Source organism: Pleurodeles waltl, chromosome 8 (genome assembly GCF_031143425.1).
Source record: "Pleurodeles waltl isolate 20211129_DDA chromosome 8, aPleWal1.hap1.20221129, whole genome shotgun sequence".
NCBI classification, from domain to species: Eukaryota; Metazoa; Chordata; class Amphibia; order Caudata; family Salamandridae; genus Pleurodeles; species Pleurodeles waltl.
The window spans coordinates 1,403,813,994-1,403,831,581 of NC_090447.1; the positions used below are offsets into that span (position 1 = coordinate 1,403,813,994).

Here is a 17,588-nt window from a genome sequence, read left to right on the forward strand (position 1 = left end):
AGGACACACAATGTCAACTGCAGCAGTGGCTGCCACAAATCTCACCTGGGGACAGAGAAGGGGGTGTGGTGGTGGAGGGAGTGTGGTGGTGGGGGCGGGGGGGAAACCTACCTTACTGCTGTCTCCTGCCGCCTCGCACTCCTTCCTTCCACGTGGAGTCCCAGCATTCACTGGGGACACCAGCACAGGCTCCCCAGCAATTCCAGCGTTGTTTTACGTGCTAAGCATAGCATGTAAGCAACATCAGGATTGGACTGATCAGCAGTCACTGCCACTGAGACAGAAGTCTGGGGGTCTGTCCTTTTATTCCAGCCCAGCTGTATACACAGACGAGGGGGGGATCTGAGGGGGGACGAGGACCTTGGACCTGGTCGAAGCCAGAGAATCCTTAAAGCGCTCAAGCACAGAGTCTGTCAGGTCCCCCGAAGAGATAGGCGCCATCAAAGGGCATGTCCATCAAAGTAGCCTGGACATCCCCTGAAAAGCCAGACGTCCTCAGCTAGGTGTGGCGCCTCAGGGCCAACTATCGATGAAATTGCTCTGCCTAGCGAGTTGGTCGTGTGCCAGTCTGTAACAGACTGAACTTTGCTGCATCTCTCCCCATCGGCAGCTGCCTGAGAGAGTACAGCCCAGGACTCCCTCCGGGAACCTGTGGCAGCACTTGCACAAACCGTATCCCAACGTGTGGGAGTAACAACTCCAAAAGGTATGCAGTGTTCACGTATCACAATGCTAGGCTGGTGAAAGAAGAACAAAAAAAAACTATAATAATAATTTAAAAAAAAAAACCTTCCCCAACATTTTGGATTCCCTATCCAGGGGTGCGAAGGGAACATGCTTTTGGTTTCCTACTATGAGGGGTGGTGGGTGGTGGGGGGGGGGGGGGGGGGGGGGGGGGGTGGGGGGGGGGGGATGTGCCCTGGGAAGTAGAGGCATGGATAAGCAAGCTACCAAGCTCTCAGGGGTGGGGGTCTGTTGCATCAGAAAGATGGTGCCCCCTGGAGCAGAACAATCTCGGCAGGCAATTGTCCAGTTCACAGGAGCCCCTGTGCTGGGTTTGGACCAGGTACCCAGTAGCACATCTGTGAAGGCTTCTTGAAAGGGGAGCATGAGTTCTGAGGAGGCAGCTCCATATTGAAGCACCTCTGTCAGGAAATTAGTTCTCACAGCCACCAAAGACAACTCAAGGTCAAAGACCTACGCTGCTCTTCTCACCACCATTAAAGCTCCCTCTTCTGTAGCCAGGTTAATGGAAGACAGCATGCCAGTATCTCGAGAAACATCCAGTCTGTTGGGCTCACCCAAGTCTGTACACCAGTCCATAGGGTCTTGGAGCTGGTATTCTAAAGGATCCAGCAACCCTTCTCATTCCTCACCGTAACCTAGCCCATAAGAAACGGGCTCAGGATCCAACGTTGCAGGCAAGGCTCCTGCCAGCATTTGAGTCAGCGTCGTATGATGCCCATCCAGCTCTGTCTCAGAGTCCGAAATAAGAATAGGGATGGTGCAGATTACGGGTGGAGCTGGAAGCTTTGGCACCAATGTCAGGGAAAGTCGGGTAGTACAAAAGACGTTGGTCCAAATCTAGGACTGCATCTAGTGGTGCGCCCCTCGGCGCCAAAGCCACCAACGCAGAACCCAAAGGGGCCCTTTCTGACTCTCTGGGTCCCAAAGGTGCTCCAGGGGTTTTGGACTGCCCAGAAATGAGGCAGATGGCCTCAAAACTCCTTGAGTTGGGTAGCAGTCACTCGGTCAGCTGGCAATCCAGGGAGGCGCAGAGTCAGCCCAAGCACAGGATCCGCAGAGTTAGTCCTACAATGTCAACGCTTCCTCATCTTGGCCGAGAAATCAAAGAGCGATTCTACTTCTTGCTTATCTTCTTGGGCCTCGACATACCCAATCTCTCACGGGACCTTCCTCTTGACTGCGATCTCCACTTGCATAGTGGGGCTGCCATCAGCTTCAGGGACTGCTCCCTCAAGGCCTTTAGATGTATGGTCCGAAACTCTGAACACAACTTCCGGTAGTGGTCGCGCTCCAGACACCATAGACACACGAGATGTGGACCAGTCACAGACATCGCCCAATGACAGGAATCACAGGGCTTAAACCCGGTCTATCCCAATAACATCCTCTACGCACCAAGAGTTGAAAACGCAAAAAAAAAAAAGAAAATCTACGAAAAAAGGTCAACATAAGTCGGTCAAAAAAATGACTGAGGGGTAGCTGCCTTCAGATCAGAGCTAGCTAGTGCAGAAAGAAAAGAACGGACGTCAGTGCACTGGGGTTGGCACCTAAATAGGGCCTGCAACGTCATATCGGGTGCGGATGATGCAGACATCGACGCCACCTAACGGAACACAGGGGTACTGTTCAGAAAATTAGCCAGATCCAGTCTGATGCCTGGAGGAAATGCATAGGTAAGTAATCTGCAACTAGAAATCTCTATGAATTGGACAAATATTTCAGAATATCGGATATACTGGCATTTTTTTTTTTGTTGCATGCTAGAAACAAAAATAACATCCCATAGCCTTTTTACATTCCCACACCCAGAAAGATTGTCACATAAATCCTCTAACTTTGAAGCAGGTGAAAGAAAAGTAAACACAGGCTCCCTGGAAGACTGAGACTATCATTTGACCTCGGACTTTAAAAGCACAGCAAATATGGTATGATAAAAACAAAGTCTGAAGGTCTGTTTATTGCTCATTCACTTAACTGCAGTACAGTCACTTTGGGTGTGTTTCAGCGCCCCAAATCCCAACTTCCAGTGCCTACGGCATGGGTGCAAAACTGAGGAACAGAATTGTTTAAGTTATGCTATTAGTAAGAGCACTGACCAAAATAAACAAGCTCGAAGATAGAACATTGTTCCTCACAGGCATGTGAGGTTGATGTACTGGCAAAGATAAGTACAATCAGTCAAGCAGAAAGATAGGAGGCAGGAAACCCTTTCAAAGAATTATAGCACAGTTACTGTTTCCTAAACTAGCCTACAAGGGAGATACCTGAAAACACGTATTCTTGTGGAGTGCCTGATCTAATTATTATTATTATTTTTTTTATTAAATTTTTAAAAAGTTTCCCAGAAAGCGAGCAGTTGGGAAGAATACAAGAAGCCATTCAGAAGTGGTAAACAGGCTATGCTCCACAGGAGGGACAAGCTAGCAAAAAAAAGCAAGTAAATGTAAGTTCCAAACTCCATTGCGAATGGTAAGCAACAGTCGGAATTCATTCCCAGGGAAGCACTCAAAATGTCCCCAAGAAGTTTTCTTTCACAGCCGGACAGCTACTCTATCTGGTAGACTTAGACCTAAAAAGTAGAAGCAAAACCCCTGGTGTAATAAACACTCAATCACCCACAAATGGAACGTGTCACTGACTTCACAGGGATTAAATAAACATCTGCCTTAGGTGAGTCCACAGTGCACTGCCCTCTACCTGATGGGATCAGGTTGTCTGCTGCCTATTGGAAAACAATCGGCACAGAGGAAACTAGAACTCCCACTGTCACTAGAGGGATGAAGCATGCGTGCAAGGATATTACTCAGGCCACCATACTGAAAGTAAGATAATGGGGAAGCCAAAAATGATCAAGGACATGTAACAGGCAAGCATCCTCCTAGACTCGGACAATCCAAGTAAGGAGGAACTAACACTTAGTGGATACAATGAACCACATACTGCCACAGAAGATATAGTAGACAAAATATTGCAGGTAATAAAGACCACCAGATGAACACTGAAGGCAAAAATGGATTCTGCGGTGACATGACAAATCTTCTCAGTGAAGACCAATGCAAAATTGCGGCAGAGTAAAGAACACATAACATCCTCTTCGCCCTACAGCCTGAAAAAGAAACGTTAAAAAGCAAGAGCTTGACCTAACGGAGCAAATTCCACTTCTAAAATACAGGGCTAAGGATGTTTAAGGCAGATCTGGAGGAAACGGAGCACAAATCATGGGCTTTGCAGAAAGTATGCCTAGCAATGAGAGGATGGCCTACATAGAAAAATAGTTCGCATAGACTGTAGTACCACAAGGACTCTCAAAAAATGTCTGTTATAGCACAGAGTACCCGCGAGGCCCTTACCTCCCCCTCTCCATCCCCCACCCCTGACTGCACTGCAAGTACAAAGAAGCACCCCAAAAGGAAAGTTCCCAAGATTAAAGTAGCATAACACTGCTGGAATAGGTACTGAAGAACACCAATGCCACCTGCATATTACTGCGAAATACCAATCCTGGGCCTTCCAGGCCTACAAACTGTTGTTGGGAAACAGACAGTAAGCTTATTGGTCTGTCTAATTAAAACTACTTTGGGAACGTGTACAACAGAGGAGCTCTCAGGGCCTTTAAGGAGCGGGTAACAATCAACACTGCCAAATGACCAGTTCCTGACCAACGACAAAATGATCACTGAAATATATATATATTTTTTTTAATTGGAAGGAAGGCTAGAGAGCTCTTACTAACCAAATCATAGCAGTCAATCTTACAATGGGGGTAACGAGGAAGGCAATGACACGCAGCTACAAAGTGTTATTTGAAAGTAAAAAAAAAAAAAAAAAACCTATGTCAACTAAGGGAAAACAGAGTTGGACATAGGTAGAGAAATCATAGAGAAGACTGCAGTGTAGCCAAATACTGAATTACACCCTAAAGTAGCTAACCGGACTCTAAAGTTAATCTAACTACTTTCATGGAACGTACCAAGTACCTACACAAATAGCATGAATGCAGGACATCTCCCACTTTCCCCGACAAGGATTTTGTCACATGACATGGGATTGTCCAAAAATAGCCTATTACTTTGTAACAATAGTTGATGTAATAACCAAAACCATATGCAGGTAAGACCAACCATGACCAGATGAGTGCCAATTGGGTCCAATGACTACACGAAGAAAGAGAAACAAAACAGCCTATGAACTGGAAAACCACCATTCCACATAGCACATCAAAATGGAAGTAATCGGCTACACAATGGGCTGAAACAGAAGTGAATGCCTGTCAAGTGGACAAACAGAAGTATTAAGGCAAATATGCCACCGGCTGGGGACTAGCCAACATCATTTCACAATGCTACAAATGGAGATTATCCTCCTCCAACCAAGCTTCCCGATTTGTTAGCAAAAGCCAACAAACATGATTTGTCTCAACAAAATCAATATAGGGTATGATCTCCTCTTCCCCTTGCTAACAATATTTTGGGTTGGGCCAGGTCACGGGGCAACAGGCAGGAGTAAGACAAATAAGTAGGCCCAAGTTTCTCAAACTTTTCTGATGAGATGGTTAGAAGACTATTGGCAAGTGTAATCGCCAACAGTGATCCGGCGCTGGGGAGATGCCCGCTTTTTAGGCTTGGGCGGGGGTATTAAAGTGTGTAGAAGAAGAGTGGCACAAGGACTGAAGTCTAAGCCTTGGGATTACCAAGGAGCAAGGTCAAGAGTGGGACCCACTGAAAAGCACTCCAGTATGAAAGAGAAAAGCATCTTTGCCACTTTAAGTGCCAATTGCTATTCATAAAATCATGTTCTTAAATAAGCAAGCTTATCACAAACTACAACTGAACACAAAAAAGGTTAGGTCTTCTGACATATTTCTATTGAAAAAACTAGCTGTCACAGTTGAAAATTATTGGTGTTGGAAGATAATGCAGTTATTAAAAAAATATTCTATTAATGCATGCTCAATATGTTTTTCCCCCAAAAACGTTGTTCACAATATTGCCATACACAAAACTACATAAAATAGCACAAAAAAACTTGGTGTAATGCAACACAATTACAAATGGGGTTTTCAAACTATAAACACGACGAGGTTTGTCCCGGTTTATTTTTAGTTAAAAAAATTGGACCGAGCATCCCATTTATTCAGAGGCGTAAAATTAATAACATGTAAATTACTGATCAGGATAATCGTCTGTAACGTGCCACGGTGCTGGTAAACCTATGGATCATTAAGCTTGTTAACGGATCAAAATCAAGTACCCTTGGTATCAAAATGTAGTTACAGAAATAAAATACTGTTTTTAAATATTCTTATGACAGGAATTAAACAACAATCATGTTGATGATAGGTTACTTAAACTGGTTCCGTCATGGTCCGAACCTGCATATTTTAATGTAAAATTGGACCACTGACCTTCCTATTTTTAAAATGCCATGGAGTTGATAATATCTAAACCACTGATAGGCGTGGCCATCTCTAAGTGCCACGGTGCTTGCACCCTGTAAAGCCATCTGAGCTTATTAGCAGACTGAATTCATAAGTCCCCAGAATTGAAATTTGTTTCCAGAAATGTAAATATTTGATTTAAATAGATTTTCATATAAAACCAGGAATTTCATTAGTTTGCAGTTAATCTGAGGGTCGGATAGATTAAGGCCTTTTACTAAAAACCATTCTGCAGGTTTCTAATGCCCCAGTCAAAAGCGGTTTTCAGCAATAAAATATGAACGTTCTTTAAAAGAGGACACATGCAACCCAGATGGAGGTCTTCCTTCATGGCGCCACATAGTCTGCACGACTTTGGGCGGTTATATTTCCATGATGGTTGGTAGCCCAAGGATGGCAATTTACCGAATTGGATAGCAATCAATTTTCTCTTTAGGTGCACCGACTATGTCATGCTTCGGTATGCTGCCGGCCTCCGGCTGTCATAAGATTGCAATACCATCCAATCGTGAGAGCAAATGGTTAGTGTTTTTCATTTATAAGTGAATGCATTTTTGCAGCTTTGTTTATAGCCAGGGTAAGATAGGTTCACGCTCCATAGGTCAATTGTGAATGTTTCTTTCAATGATGAACGTAAGTATCCACTAAAGATGGAGCGAGAGTCCTCTTCCAACGACTGCAATAGGACTTTAATTAGTGGAATTCTTTGGTTTGCCCGTATTGTTGCACCATGTTTTGATGTTTAAGTATCTTCTCTATGGTTTGCTGAATGAGTCTTAATTCCAAGCAAACTTGTGTGGGTGAGGCATTCTGCAACACACCGAAAACTCCCTTCTACATGTTTGTCTGCAGTTTATCCAGAACCGCAGCATCATTACTGTTCATTATGGCACCTGCGTATCCCCACCATTGGCTTGAAAGAGGGACCATCCAGCTTCTTGGAGAGAGCACAAAAAGCTCAAGTCAGTACATTTCCTTTCTTCACAACATACTGTTTATCCACTTGGAAGTTAAATTTTTTGTCTTTGTACAGACCCAAATATTTATAGCTGTTAACATCCTCTAAAGTCTCGTCTTCAAGCCTGTTCTTGAGTGGGGGGGGGCCAGGTCGATTCCAGATAGACTTTGTTTTTGTCATTAATTTCTAGCTTGTTGACATTGGTGTATTCTGCAAGTTCTGTGAGTGTTCCCTGCAGACCCACTCTTGTGGGGCCAAGTAAGACTGTCATCTGCATAAGAAAGGTGAGTTAGGATTAAGGGTCCCAATTGCAGGGGGTGGGAGTTTATATGATCAAGCCTTGCTGAGTCAGCCATAAACAAGTTCAACACCCTTGTGTAAGGCCAACTTCTGTAGGAATTAGCCTTGATAGCCTTGTACCATCAGCCAGTTTCACGTGAATCCAGGTACAGGTGAGCTGCTCAATAGCACAGTATTCTGTCTAGGACCCCCCCCACAGCCTTAATTTTCCCCCACAAAAGACCTTGATCCACCCAGTCAAACGCAGTTTTAAAATCTATAAAGCATAGATGTAGCTTTTACTTAAAGAGCTTGCATCGGTCTGCTATTGCTGTTACAGCTAGGATGTTAGTCGTAGTTCCAAATCCTGTCCAGAACCCTGTATGGTTTATGGGGACCAGATTGTTGGTGTTTGACCATTCTACTAGATCCTCCAAGATTAGCGTTGCATAGTATTTCGCATCTGATTCAATAAAAGCAATCAGCCTGTAATTGGCTGTGTTGGATCAATCTCCACCCTTGAAGAACAGGTTTATTATTGACCCTCTCCAGCTACTAGGGATTGTGCCTGTTCCTTCCACTTCATTATATGGTGCTGCTAACGGAATTGCACAGTATTCAGGGGTCGAGCTAGTAGATGGCCTGCGGGATGCCATTTGGGCCTGGCACCCCTTCACTTTCTCCTGTTATCACTTTCGCCACCTAAGCTGCTGTGTAGTGGAGACTGAACAGGAACCGACAAACAGTCTGGGATGCTATATGGATTGGATGTATCCAATTTTTGTTTCATCAACCCGAGCATTACTGCTTTAATCTTGCTTAAGGTTTCCTGTTTGTGGGCCCTTGGTAAAAGTCTTGGTCAGATGGTCTACCTAGGCTTTCACCGGCACGCTTTAGCAGTTTATTACTCTTGCGTCTATATTGATGCAGTTTACAGTTTCCCAGAAAGCTCTGGTGTTGGGTTCGTTTGACGTCAAAAAGGAGTTTTGTCCCGAACTCATTGGAGTTTACTTTTCAGTCTTCCCAGAGTTGCTTTTTGTATCGCTTCCTGGAGCTTTTTATTTTCTACCATATATTGGTAGAGGCATTAAATTTTCTTCTATACCTAACTGCCCATCTTAGCTCATTTTCCAAGGTTCAGCACTTTTTCATCAAGCCATCTGGACGCTTGACCGCTTGCTTCCTGGTTTGGTTTAGAACGGGACCATATATTAGCATCTTTGCGGAGAACATCCAAGCTTCCATTAGGGTGCAACGGGGTGCGCTACTAGCCTCCAGTATATTTTTCGCCACCTTAGCCAACTTCGGTAGTGTCCATCTGTAGGAAGCTCCCCTCTATGTGGTGCTCAAAGCTATGCACAGTGTGCAGGGGGTCCAGGCAACCACTTTTTGTATAGAGGAGTAAAAACTAGATCACCTAATGCTCTAATTTTGACGGTAGCTTAGTTGAGCCGTTAGGCCAATCCTGGAGAAGTGCAAAGCATTTGTTGTACTCAAAGTATCAATAATGCAACTCATACACTCAAAGGAATAACTCGAGACCAATTTATAAAAATACTTCAATTTTTTATGAAATTTTTGAGACCAAGATAATCAAAACTGGTTAAGTACTTTTTGAGATATAAATTGTTGAAGTTTAATAAAAAATTGTCTCTTTGTGCTGAGTTACGCACCGTAGGAATCAATGGAAGATCATCTTTAAAAATACAAATAAAAAAATCGTACATTGGTTTACCAAGTTCTTATTTTGCAGGTTGGTTGAGGTGGTCAGTAGGCGCACTGTGCCAGCTGGAGAAATTCGGGCGAATCCCGGTTCCAGCGGAAGCAGCGATGAAAGATATCTGGAGCTGGTGCAGGGCCACTGCAGGGGCCCACTTAGAAAAGCACTGCACAGGTAAGTTTAAAAATGGTTCTTTTGTCCCCCCCTCGGAATGTCGAGGTCGCAAGGGGTGAGGGACCCTTGGGGAACAGCAGGTTCTTTGTTGCAGGGCACAGGGCGGCCGGGTGAAGAGAAAATCGGTGAGCCAACAGGTGTGTGCAAGAATGTCCTCTGGAGCAGGAGGTAAGTTGGTTCAAGTTCAACCGGGGCGCTCTGGCCGGAGGCTCCTGAAGTCCCTCAACTGGGGCTTCTTCCTGGTACTTTTTCAGCCCAGAGTGGGCTGGTTCTCTCGGTGTCCAACATTAGCTGACCAATCCCCAAGGTATTGGAATGGTTTGACCACTGGAGGGTGCAGTGCCACCAAATTTGGCACACTTGCAGGGTTTGTCCTCGAGGTGTGTTGTTGGGTTCAGCTACAACTTCCGGTTCAGGAGTTAGCGGTTGGTCAGTGAAGTGACCCTCACTGGCTTGCTGGTTACTTGCTGTTGTAGAGTGGTACATCCACTCTGGAGGGGGTTCTATGGTGATTTTCACAGCCTGGAGGTCCTTTGGGGTTCTTTAGAGTTTTTCCAGTTCTCCAGCAGCGATTGCCGGGTCCTGGGAGCAGCAGGCAGGGTTTGGCTCCTTTTCTTTGTTGCAGCAGTTCCACAGTTCGAGCCTTGTGTCTTCTTGGTTCTGGTCTTTTGTCCACTGAGTCAGATTTCCAAGTCTAGGAATGCCCACTAAATGCTGTATTTAGTGGTTGTTTTAGGGGGAACCTGGTAGTGACCAATGGGTCACCTACCTTTGGGGGGCTACACCCACTACAGTGACCACTTCCTGTGGTAACTGTCACTTCCCAATCCTTGATTGGCTATTTTCCTTCCATCCAAGATGGAGGAAAATGAAACGGAGTGCCCACCTCGCAGGCAACACCTAGGGGTGGTGCATGCTAGGTGGGGCCACTCCTCCTACTCGAGTTTCCCGCCATTGCTCCCGCCAAAAGTGGGGTTTTGCATGGGGGTTACCATCTGCTGCTAGCAGCAGGCCTGGGTTCGACTTTCAAAGGCAGTTAGCCCTTTCAGTAGTGTACACTGCCCTGGCAGTGAGCTTCAAAGAGGGGGTGTTGGCACATCCACCCAGAAAGGGCTTTGTTCTACAAACCAGAGAGTCTCTGGAGGTGGGAGGCTGGATAGGACCAGTCCGCAACCATGCCAGGGTAGTTCGCTTTTGCGGGGCCACCTCTAAAGTGACCCCCTGTGTACTTTTGATAATAAATCCAACACTGGCACCAGTGTAGATTTATCATTCTGAGTTGTTTGATACCAAACAACCTAGGGTTGAGAGTGGCCATCATGTTGCTGTGAAACTCATACTGACCAGTGTCCAGCACATGCATTTTAAAATGGCTGCTCTGTTGACTCACTACGTCCCAGGGTTGGCAAGGACACAGAAGGGGCATACTGCTCATGCAGCTATGCCATCACATACAATAAAGTGTACCCTGCCTTAGGGCTGAAGGCCTGCCAGAGGGGTGACTTGCCTATATGGCATGCAGTGCGGAGAGGTCAGGGAACACAAATAGTGTGTCATGTCGAATTTGTGTTTTAGGTTTGCACCAGGACACCCAGCCTGCAATGGCAGTGCTGGGTACATCTGGATGCATGGCCCGAGAGGGTGGCACATTCAGTGCTGCTGCCCTCAGGGGCCTACCCTTAGTACTGCATGACCTGGGTACCCAAGTACCTTTTACTAGGGACTTATCGTGGTAGCTTAAAGGTGTATCCAATGGTGCCAAAGGATCACAACAGTTTTAGGGAAAGAGCTATGGCCAAGGGAACCTGGCTAGCAGGGGCCCTGGGCACTATCCATTTCTAAGCTACATCAGGGAAAAAGTGGGGGGCTAACCATGTCTCAAGTGCTTCGAATTGATTGTTTTTAGGTTTCCTATTCCAACTGGTGCAGTTGTGTATTTTGGAGGTTTTAAACTCAACTCAAGGTGCTGATATGAATGATCGTGATGTGTAGTCCATTATTGATTTTTGAGTTTGCACCATGATATGTGAACCTGGGAGAGCTGTCATCTTGAGTACCCACGTATGCTTATTTCCTATCACTGTTTGCCTCATTTTCAGAGGTGTGGAGGGTATTTCGTTCTGTACAACCTGACTTGACCCATGTTGAAGTTGTTGGACCTTGTCTTGACGGCTTGCGATCATTGTTAGAATCTGCTTGGGCTGATAAATTCAAGTGGCTCAAATTTCTAGTAATGAGTGCAGGCACTCTTCATGATTGCAAGCCAGGTTGGTAATCAATTGCTTGTATGTTATCAGTGTAATTTGTTTATTTAAATTGAGACCGTGGTTTCAAACAAGAAGTGAGAAGTACAGCTGTGTGAGCAGAGTCCAATCTCGCAGAAACAGCCCAGTAGGTTTGGGTGCAGTGTGTGAGTTCGACGCTGTGCCAGGAATTATCAACTTCAATAGGGTTACTACTGCTGTTGCAGATGTTTTCCTGTCTAGATGACCAAATAGATTCCAGTCTTTGGTCGGATCTTGGCATGGAGTGTGGATTGTTTGGAGCATGAACCTGTGCCTCTGTCGTAACGATGTTAGCTCCTGACATTTCGAACATTACTGAGGCTGTTTTTACAACCTCGAGGTTAGGTTTGACCACTGAACACGACAAGATGTTATTGAGTCCGACTTTTGAGGCGTAAATGGCTTTGCAGGCCCTCAATGTTTACTGTTGTTGAATAGAGGACTGCAGTTGTATACTTTAAAAACAAATTTACTGGAACAGTTTGTCTTCTGAAATGTTTAAACTGGCGATATTCAGTGGGCTGACCTGGCCTGTGCTTGCTTTTCTCATGTTGACTGTCACATTGTCAGTCTTGAACTTTCTTGTAAACTTATTTTGGTTCCAACTCTTTTGCGAGACGTGTTGTCTGACCTAGCCTGATCTCATGTTACCTTTCACCTTGGGATGTTTGTTGTGTCTGGCTTCGGTCGAAGTGAGTACAGCGTCAAACTCAATCTGAATTCAAACCTACAGGGCTGTTTCTGCGAGAATGGACTCTGCTCACACAGCTGTACTACTCACTTCTTGTTTGCAACCACAGACTGGACCATTGCTAGTTGCCAACTATTAGCAATTGTAAATTTACAGATAGAGGCCAGATGTTCACATCTGAGCTACAGCCAATTACTACTGGGTGTAGCAAACTCCCTGGCAAAGTCTGAACATTTATTAGTACTGGGATGATGGACTCATGCTAAAGCCTTCTTGTGGGAGGTTCAATACTTCCTTCTTTGATCAATTAGTTAGGCAAATTAGTCAGATTAACTAATAATGTACCGCCTCCCCCCTCCTGTATGATATGTTGAGCCTTTTATGAAGACTTATGTAGGTGTGTGTGGTTATTGAAAAAGAGGCATAGTGATAATCACCACAAATAAGAGATCCACGGAACACCAAAATTAAGAACCGCCACATCTCCTGGTCCCCAGATCACAAACTGCAATAACAATTATGGAAGAGTTAAAAAGAAACTAGAATACACCTGTAGGAAAGCGGAGTATTATGCAGTGATGCTGGTTAGGCCTTGCTGTGTAATACTCTCAGTACCCCAAAAATGGTCATTTGGAATCAAAATAATAAATCTTTAGCTCAGTCCTAGTAGTGTGGTAAAGTGCAGTAAGGCTTTACTAGAACAATGTGTTAAGGATTTCAGAGTACCAACATGGATGATAAATAATTGGCACAGCTTGAAAGAAATCAAACCTTTAATAAAAATAAAGCAGATTTTTTTAGAACAAAGTAAATCAGATACGAGTAACAGGAGTTATGGATATGAAGAGAGAAAAAGATAATCGGTACATTCACAAGCTGTTAAACTTTACCACTGTGGTCAATGGGAAAAATCATTGGTGACACGCGGTCACTTACTGGGCGAGTTCAGAGGAACCCACTGGTAGTTAAGGTTGTACAGGTCCCAGGACCAAGCTGCAACAGTAAGACCAATTTTACCTGGCTCATGGGGTCCAAGTGCAGAGGTGTTCTGGCTGTCCTTGGTGCTAAACGCCAGAGCCAGAGGTGCTGAAATATAGTACTTGTGACACTGTCACTTGCAGGTCGAGTTCGAGGGATACAATGGAGGTTAAGCTCCACTTAGCTTGGGGGTCTCTGGTGCAAAGGTTTGCTTGGCTATCTTTGGTGCTGAACGGGAGCTGCGGTTGCTGGTTTTACCACCAAAACGGTGCAGGTGGGGAAGCAGATGCAAAAACAGAACGGAGCCACAGGTGACGTCAATTAAAAAAGGTAGTGATGACCGGACTGGCCACCAGAAAGCCTTGGAAGCCGTAAGGTGGAGAGGAAGCTATCTCCTCTTCCAGAGATCCGGTGGAAAACAGTAGCCAGCTGAAACTTTGAGGAGAGCTTGACTACACCTCCCACAATGCACTGAACCACCTACCTTTGGTCGATCTCTCAGAGGACCAGATGCTCGCAAAGGGTTCCCTCTTTCTTGAGGAAGCAGTCTTTTGATCCAGGACGAGCCCTAGTCGAGGAGTTCCAGGAAGGTTACCACAGGTTCAAGGTACCACACCTTTTGTTAGTGCAGGTTCCAGTTGTCTTTGATGCTGGTATTCTCTTGTCCTTTCTTCACAAGTTGTTGCAGATGTGAGGTTTGGTGCCAAGGGAGCCCATTAAATCCTGGATTTTATAGGGTGGTAGTGGTGTAGGTGCAAGTAGCCAATGGGCTCCAAGCGCCAGCGGCTAATCCACCCAAGGTGACCACATCGGGTGAGTTGAGGCACCTTTTCTAGCCAGAACTCTCTATTTTGCTACTTTTTAAGGTGGCAGAAGTCTTCCTCGGCTGTACAGAACAGGCAGTTAGCCTTCTGGAGGTGTATGCCTCCTGACTAATTTTCCTGCCTGCCCGGATGTATATGTGCTTAGGGAAAGGGGGGCAGCTTTGTCCTCCACTGGGTGACAGCCTGCTATGCTTGCATATGTGTCCTTTGAAGCTCATCACCTTGATGTGTTCTTCTCTAGCAATCCTGAAAGGGAGGGAAGGAGAGATGACCTCCTTCCCGTCCAGGCCATTGTCCCGATTCCTGGGAGTGTTCACACTTCTGCCCAGAGGCTGATTTGGTGGCAAGAGCTGCAAGCTGGCAGTTAGGGCACAGGACAACTGGGGTAACTTGGTGGGCAACCTCTAAGGTTGCTTTCTGGGTCCATGCCACATCACCTTCGACATGAGATTGGTGTAGGGGGTGAGAAGGCCTGTTGTCCGATACCCAACCTGACCCTTTTTGGCACTACCATAATGGAGCTGTCAACCTCTGGTTTGCCTGGCTGCCAGACTATGTTGTCCTGTGGACCACTGTTCACTTTAATAAACATTTGTAGCAGTGAAAAAAACATTATAGGGACATATAAGCTTGCACTTATGTTTATACCCTTAATATAATGCAACCTGCCTTTTGGGTCCAGGAGGCCTTCTTTAAGAGTAAACGAGATATATTAAAAAGTTATTTTGTCTGTGCCACACATGGTGTGGGCACAGTAGAGTTTGAGCAGGTTGCACTGCTCCTGCAGTCTGCAATGGCAGTAGTTTACTTGGGTCACTCAGGGTGGCACAAACTGTGCTTTAGGCCCTGGTGACCTCTTTAATACCCATGCACTGGGTATCACTGATACTATATACTAGGGACTTATGAGGGAGTTTAAGTACTAGCCATTTGGGGATGCCAATTCAGATATACCAATTTAGGGAGAGAGTACTTGCACTGGGGCCTGATTATCAGGCTCCAGTGCACTTTCAAGGTCATAACCAACAACATCATCTAGAGCAAAAAGTGTGCATGTGCCAATCCAAGAACAGCACTTTCCTACAACACCTAACGAACCAGACATTGAAGGCATTTGTTAATATTGCATACAAAGGACAAAAAGGTCAACACCAAACCTGCTGCTTCTCTTGCAACTCTTGAGTGTCAAAGCTGTGCAATTCTTATGAAAATGTTTTAAAATAACCATCAATGCATACAAAGAATAAACAAGATCACATACCACATTTAGCACGTCCTCGGTTTTGGGGCTAACGTTAAATACAGCAGTTGGGTCATGGGTGTAGAGCCCAGCAGAAAAGGCTCCTTTTTGTGCAGATTTCAGAAGCATTGTAAAAGAATGCAGCGAATGAGGCATAATGGGGCCAGTGATCTCCAAGCTGTATTGATCTTTATAACCAGAATTAACCTGGGTCCTCACATTCACACTTCGAGCCTGGACAAAATAAAATTGTTTAATATCTGCATTATGGATAAAGAAACACATTTATAATAACAGTTTTTCATAAGAAGTACGTCGGCTTGAAGTAAATTTACAGGAAAAATAAACTGAACATGAATAGAACAGACCTACGAAAACAGGCAGGTCAAGTCACCCTCCACACCCATAAAATTGTGCTGTTTTCCCTACAATGCTATCAAAGGCACTAGTTAGAGTATATTCTCAGTTTATTTAAACTGACAGGCACCTTAAACTGAACTTATCATACATTCATTAGGATAGTGGTAGTGTTCAGGATATTGACGAATTATAAAAAAAAAAAAAAAAAAACAACACCAACCTGCACAAAGATGGCAGCTGTCATAAAAAGCCTTGACTGAATTATTATTTAAAATTTGAGGTGAAACCCTGGACTGTGAGGAACTACAGAGTGGGTAGCGTAGCACATTTAAATAAACAGGGACATCTTTAGTGCCTCCATACCTTAAGTGTTTGCATTGTGGCACCTCGAAAAGCATTTGGAGACAACAGGGTTGGTGGAAGCCCCACTTGAGGACCAGAAGCAGCCACTAAACTCTTACAGTTTATCAGGAAGTTTAGTAACGTAAACGTATTCGTCCCTTTCACCATCACAACTGACTCGGGCTTATGATCCATTTTCACTTCGTTCTTCTCTTTAGAGCTAAATATATGTCCAACAGTCAAGGAAAATTAACCAACATTAAAAATGGATCATGAACAGGACAGGCTGATTTCAAAACAGACAACAATGCAATCAAAGCAGGTGCACAAGCTATCAAATCAATGTAGTATAAAAGTAAATTGCTAGGTTGAAGCCCTAACTCACTCAGTAACAACTAGTGTGACAATCAATTTTAATCTGCTGACAAGACCAAATACCAGCATTAAAGGATACATTTTAATCGAAATAGAGTCTGGCTTTCTAATCTGATTCTGAACGCCCATCTCTTCAAGCCAAGAGAATCCTTCGTCGTCATCACTTTCTGCTTGTGCTCTATGGAAAAAGAGAAAGAATGTCAGTAGCTGTAAAATGAAAATATTTATGGAAAAAACCCCAATTGCCTGATGAACAGATCCGAGGTATTTTTCTTGGATAGAACCCCAGGGCAAGAGAACTAAAACAACTGTAAAGAAAACAAAAATAATAACTAAACTTTACATACAGGTTTGCAAAGGCTTAGGCAGACTAACAACTCTTCAGAATTCAACTGAGTTGGAGCTGGATGTTGACAAGTGAAACAGGGAAAAAAAAAAGCCATCAAGTGGGAACGACTTATGGGTAATTCAGGTAGTATACTTTGTGGTTTTGATTTCTTCCAACTGTTTTTTAATATGACAAAATTATTTAAAGTAAAGGGTATTTAGGGTTGGCCAAACATTCCAAGGGTATAGCTCTGGACACAGTGTGAAGTTAAAAAGAAGGACGGGGAAAGATGGAATGGATTCCAATAATGTAAATGAACAGTAAAATAAAAATGAGTATTTGAAGGAAGAGTAAACTATTTGCAGAAAAAGATTTTTTTTTATTTTTTACACCCAATAGTTTGGTACAGGAAAGCGGATAGCCAGTAGTAAAACTGTGGATGTTAGACTGAGCAAAGAGTTCCTTTTATAATAGTCCATCCTTTAGAACAATGGAAAAAGAAAAAAAACTAGCATATCCTGTAGTATTGCCTTTCTGGGGCAACAGTAAATTGTGGAGTCTAGAATATCATCGACACCTGGATCTGTGAAGGAGATATAGAAATTATCAAACAAAGTGATACCAGCTGGCTAAAACAAAACTTGTGTCTAATTCTACAGCTCTGGGACATAGGCTGTTGAATTAAGGACTGAGCCAATTGGTGATACAAGCTCTGAAGGAGCACTTTTTACAGAATAACTAACTTCCTTGCCAACCACTGCCCATCCCAGACTGGCGACAGTAGTGAAGTCCACTAGGGTAGTCTTTGTATGTTCTGTAATTTCAAGAGTAGACTCTGAAGGGAATGCAT

The 17,588-nt window shown here is 44.3% G+C and overlaps 1 protein-coding gene across 1 annotated transcript in view; it reads right to left on the reverse strand.

The window, feature by feature from the left end:
* DONSON (DNA replication fork stabilization factor DONSON) overlaps positions 1–17,588 on the reverse strand; it is an 82,806-nt gene that overhangs the window by 17,207 nt on the left and 48,011 nt on the right. Inside the window, exons 7-9 of the mRNA XM_069203544.1 lie at positions 16,490–16,588; positions 16,057–16,255; positions 15,355–15,567 (exon numbers count right to left, since the gene is read on the reverse strand). Of these exons, the coding sequence (XP_069059645.1) occupies positions 15,355–15,567; positions 16,057–16,255; positions 16,490–16,588 (511 nt within the window). The remainder of the gene's footprint in view (positions 1–15,354; positions 15,568–16,056; positions 16,256–16,489; positions 16,589–17,588) is intronic.